This window comes from Sinocyclocheilus rhinocerous, unplaced genomic scaffold, assembly GCF_001515625.1.
Source record: "Sinocyclocheilus rhinocerous isolate Xijiao unplaced genomic scaffold, SAMN03320098_v1.1 scaffold1406, whole genome shotgun sequence".
NCBI lineage: Eukaryota > Metazoa > Chordata > Actinopteri > Cypriniformes > Cyprinidae > Sinocyclocheilus > Sinocyclocheilus rhinocerous.
In genome coordinates this window covers 1,996,142-2,001,628 of record NW_015647095.1, presented here as the reverse complement: position 1 = coordinate 2,001,628, position 5,487 = coordinate 1,996,142, and the positions used below count along the sequence as shown (strand labels likewise).

At 35.8% G+C, this 5,487-nt stretch overlaps 1 protein-coding gene across 1 annotated transcript in view; it reads right to left on the bottom strand.

Annotated features, from left to right (window-relative positions):
* Positions 1-1,690: 1,690 nt before the first annotated feature.
* b4galnt1a (beta-1,4-N-acetyl-galactosaminyl transferase 1a) overlaps positions 1,691-5,487 on the bottom strand; it is a 33,839-nt gene continuing 30,042 nt past the window's right edge. Inside the window, exons 10-11 of the mRNA XM_016513222.1 lie at positions 2,268-2,505; positions 1,691-2,190 (exon numbers count right to left, since the gene is read on the bottom strand). Of these exons, the coding sequence (XP_016368708.1) occupies positions 1,973-2,190; positions 2,268-2,505 (456 nt within the window). The 3' untranslated portion in view covers positions 1,691-1,972. The remainder of the gene's footprint in view (positions 2,191-2,267; positions 2,506-5,487) is intronic.

The following is a 5,487-nucleotide window of genomic DNA, read 5'->3' as shown; positions in this document are numbered from 1 at the left end:
CATAACAAAAATAAAAACCGGAAAAAAGTCGACTTCTATTTATGGCCAAATACTACACAGGAGATTTATAACGAGTGGTTCCCTGCATTATTACAGCAAAGCGCGTGATTACAGTGCTAAGCCGCTGCAATGGAGCAGCTCCAATGCTATTAAATGAAAGATGATGTACCATAGAGCAAAATAAAATAAAATAAAAAGAACAGTGAAAGTAACAAAAATGCAATAAAAATATCGGTATCGGCAAGTACCAAAAATAAAAGTATCAGTATCGGGCGAGTACTGGAAAAAGTGGTATCGGTGCATCCCTAATGAAAATGGATGTTCTGATCTTATATTGTTGCCATTACTTTTATACATAAATGCTGTACATGTTACTAAAATGTCCTTCCATAAGCTATATATTATTTATGCAATATTCATATTTCTGGTAATCATTACATGGTAAAAGATTACCAAGAGACCAAACCAAGAAATAAATGTCTTTGATTTAATTTGAAATAAACATTTTCTCTTTCACTGGACAATTCATTTTTCTTTTCAGTATCATTTAAAGCGCAAATTATAAAATAAAATGTCATTTTACTGTATCCTGCATTATCCTGCTTGCCTCTATTTAACCATTTTTGGATCAAAGTTTGGTGATTGTATAAACTCTTTTAATTTGTAGAGTTAAGAGTTTCTAAGTCTGCAAGTAAAATACTACTGACTATCTTATTATAACCTGTTAGTACCTTGACTTGATAAAAAATACTGTTCAAACACAGACTCAAAAATTCTCAAATCATTTTTCTGTTTAATGTTCGATGTCTGCATTTTTCCTCTGGTATTTCAAAGACCAGTCTCAGGAGCACACCAGTTTTTTCTTTAAAGCTCAAGAAATACTATACTAATTGGCTGAATGGACATCAGCCCACATTACTGGTGCACAGGACTGCCCAGCTGCCACTGCTGGCAACTCTCAGCCACACTGGATGTTGATGTTATACAAAAAGCTTAGAATAGTAATTGTTTTCAAATGATGATGTGACCTGACATTGGTTTTTATTTGCTCTATGAAGACGTTTCATATAGGGAGGCAAAACCAATGCTTTAAAATGTAAGGGATATTGTTATTGTGACTTTATTGATCAGTTAAATATACTGGGGAAAAAAATACTCATCACATTTATGAATTACAGCATAATCATATTGTGGTTCAACAGAAAAAATCTAAACAAATAAAACAAGAGAGACTGGGGAAAGCTGTCTCAAGGGCAAACAGTTTTTTCTGGCCCTTACTGGTGGAATTTAGGATATGATTCTATAAATGAATTACTTATAAAAATAAACCTTCGTTGAGAAATATCAATAAGGGATAGAAAAACCCCACACGTGCCAGCTGTAAAAATTTCCTGTCAACTTAATGGACGCTCTGATGAGCTGCCGCCATCTTGTGGCTTGAAAAGGAAATTGCCACATTTAATAAATAGTCAGCAAAATATATTTAAGATACAGCGGCCAAATGTATTTTTTATCTAATAGGGTAAGATGTACATAATGTTCATAATGATGATGCATCAGCCAATCTGTTAATAAATGGTAATAAATAGAAACATTTGTTATTTTAGTTGGCATAGTAGGCTACAAAATGTAAAATTATTTAAAAATAAAGATACCCCAATAGTCTAATTATTTTCTTTAATATCTCTCTTCAAAATAAAAAATATTTTTTACTCCACTATTTATAAAAAAAACATCAGTGTCCACGAATCCATCATTAATACATATGCACAAAAACCTTTGGTATTCAACAATGTCACATAACACTGTTTTCCAGAGACACAAAATTTATTGGACCTTCAAACTGTTTTGAGATTAAATGACACAATTAATGTCCCAAATCATGTCCTTTCTGGCCTTGTTTTATAAAGGCTCCTTTGAGAGTGTCTGCCATGAAAGTGCTTTGCAGAACATACATTTTAACATTCCACATTTAGTCACTGGTGACACATTTAAAATGATTCTTGAGATAATAAAGATCATATTCATTCATAGAGGTCTCCTGAGTGGCAGCATAACGGAATTTGGAATAGGCCTTGTCATTCTCAGACTGTCCCCATGGCAACATCGCCTTGATCTTCGATGCATGACTGATAATAATATCATCACAGGAGCCCACATGGAGGGAGCCGAGCCCATCAATAAAAAATGCTAAAGAAGAACCAAAAACATCACAGTAACGCACACACCTGTCAAATGCATAATCTATTTTGGATTAGGCCTCTTACCTAAATGGCCAACCCGAGCCAGACGGGGGTCAAAGCCCACCTGTCGTATCTTTTCTGTGCAAGCCATGAAGAAATTAATGACGGCGTCTGCAACCACACAATTGGGAAATCCCTCGATAACGTGGTGGAATCCCGTCCTTATGTGTAAGCAATCCCCCTCTTCATCACCTGCGTCTGTGGAGATGATGTGTCGATAGGTGGCAGTGTATCCTGTCACTTCTCTCACAGCTCCCCCCACCTCACAGTGCAAACACAAACCCAGGAAGCAGTTTGTCAACACATGTACATGCTTTTTAATCGATTTTAAACATTTATATTACATTACATTTTTATTAAATTTCTAACATATAAGCAATTTTACATTTAATCTGAATATTTATTAAACTTCGTACAATTACACTTAGACAGGGCTGCCAACTTCGTACAATTACACTTAGACAGGGCTGCCAACAATATATCTGGACCATAGACTGTAAAAAAAAGATTGACACTTGTCCCATTCGTTTACATGGAGAGGGCGGGGTTTATGACCTTGTACTGCAGCCAGCCACCAGGGGGCGATCAAAGAGCCCGCAGCTTCACTTTTCAGGACGTGTGAGGCATAACCGATCTGGACATGCCTAATAGTTAAGGTCATTATACTGTGTTATCATAAAAATGATGTAGACTACTGTAAAATAACTCTTGCAGTGCTGCAAAATAATAGCAAGGCACAGTGAAAGAATTGCAAGATTTAGCTACTAGTCATACTTTTATAAATAATGCAACCGCATTTAAATTATATTTTTACACGAAAATTCAAATATTTTTCTATTAATCTATTAGTCTGCATTGCTTGAACATCTATTCTGAGACATTATATTTTTCTGCCATTCGAAAATGAATCCCGCATTTATGCATTTATATGACCATTAGCAGCACGAAAAACAAAACTTTTATTAAAATTCTAGAAAGTGCACAAACAGCCCTTGCTTTATAATCAATGCTTTATGTCCTTTATAATCAATGAACCTCTTATTTACATCGTGTTACAGTGAGACGATTTGCGATCGTGCAGGAAAAAAAATCCCTCCTTTAGAGGTGAGTGAAAGGCCAAATACAGGTGTTCAAGAAATCAACAGATATGTCTGTGATTGGCTACATTGCTCAGCGCTACGAAAACACGTTGAAAATATAATCTTTTGACGCTTTCCAGAGCGCCAAAAACAAATGCGTACAGGAGCCTTTAAATCTGTTTTGCCAATATACTATTACAGTTTTAACTGAGGGTGCTCTTGACTGCGTGAGAAAATGGATGTGTGGCGTGGCGTGAGAGCGCGAGAAAAGTGCCAATTGCCCGAGTCTCACCCTGAATGCGAGCAGTGTTGCCAACTTTTAGCGACTTTGTCGCTATTTTTAGCGAGTTTTCAGACCCGTCTAGCGACACATATGCGTTATTTGTTTGGGCGAGTGAAGTGGATGCTTGATCTCTTGATATCCTTCTTGGGGATGAAGTTCCCATCTGAACTTGTTCTTGAGGCAGTCACATAACTCGTAGAGTCCATGACAATAATGTAGAGATGCGTGAAGTAATGCTAACTCCGAATCAGGCAGCTTATGATCAATGTGGTGAATTCACGTGTTCAAGTTAACGAACTTGAATGAATCGGAGGTGGGACCATTAAATTTCCGATTCCTTATAATGATGGTGTTTTGCCTGCCGAATTTGCTATTTAATTAGCTATTGAGCAATGCGAAAACTGCTGATAAAACTGAGGGACCTTATATATGAATGCTTAGATAGGTGTATTCCCATAGGTAGATGGGGATCAGCTGAGAGTCAGCTGATGCGAGCCTGACTTACGTGAACTGCCAGAACTAACGCTATGCTTGATTTCTGTGTTGCAAACATTAAATGTGACCTGTGCTGGCAAAATGAGTCACAATGAGTAAATTTTTAAATATTTCAAAATATTTTCATTCGCCATTAAAAGACCTTCAATATGATGTACGATTGGTTGGAATCTGACAAAAAATGACTGAGCTACACCCCTTTGAAGTCGACAAAGTAAGCAAAGTCAGTTCTGGGAAAAATCGAGTTAAAGTTTTCTGAAGGTTCCAAAGCGAAATCCCCTAGTATCATTGCATCTTAATATTTATTACTATATTAATAATCACAATTTAGCCATTTTTAATTTTATCTTTGTTATTAAAACAAGAACAGATGCAAAACAACAACAACAACAACAGAACAAATGTAAGAAAGAGACTAACAGTTTACATCTAAACAAAAGCATTCCAGCAAGAAAAACCCCTAGTATCATTGCATCTTAATATTTATTACTATATTAATAATCACAATTTAGCCATTTTTAATTTTATCTTTGTTATTAAAACAAGAACAGATGCAAAACAACAACAACAACAACAGAACAAATGTAAGAAAGAGACTAACAGTTTACATCTAAACAAAAGCATTCAAGCAAGAAAAACAAATAATCAAATGTAAAAATCACTTCAGTGTGTTCATTACAAATAAATTGATTATTAAAACTACAAAAGCAGTTCAATCAAGAGCAGCGAGTGATCTTTTCTTTTATAGAGAATGTGAAGCTATGTCAAGACAGTATAAGTCATTATAATCCATAATTATGTCCCCACTGGATGCAACAAATGCCTCGTTTGTAATGGGCTTCATTGTTTTTGTCTTGTAGCGCCGGGACATGGCATCACGATCACCCTCTGCTACAAATGCTGAAATTAATAGGATACCTGCTTATCTTTGTTTTGATTTTGCCTTTAAGTTAAATATTCACATTCTTCATTGGATCGTTTGCAGGGAAGAGAAGCTATTTTATCACCTAGCATGATAATTAGATTTTTTTCTCTTAAGTTTCGTAGAATTTTGTTTACTTTGATCTGATTACCGTGAAAACATTGTCGCCCGTACGCTCGCTGCTGCTTCAGCCATCATATGGTAGATTATCCAAATAAAGTGTTTGTTCAACAAGCTGACAGAAGTCGATCCATTTCTTTCTTGGAAATGTTTTAATGACGATTATGATGCGATTTCAAGTTTTCCTTTCTCTTTGGAGTGTTACAAGCTGTTCGTGAATAGATAAGATCCCTAAAGCTGCAAAGACTAAAGTCTCAAACCCAAAGAGATATTCTTTATAAAAGTTAAGACTCGTCCACGCCCTCCAACACCTCGTTTAAACACGCCCCCACATGTCTACATCAC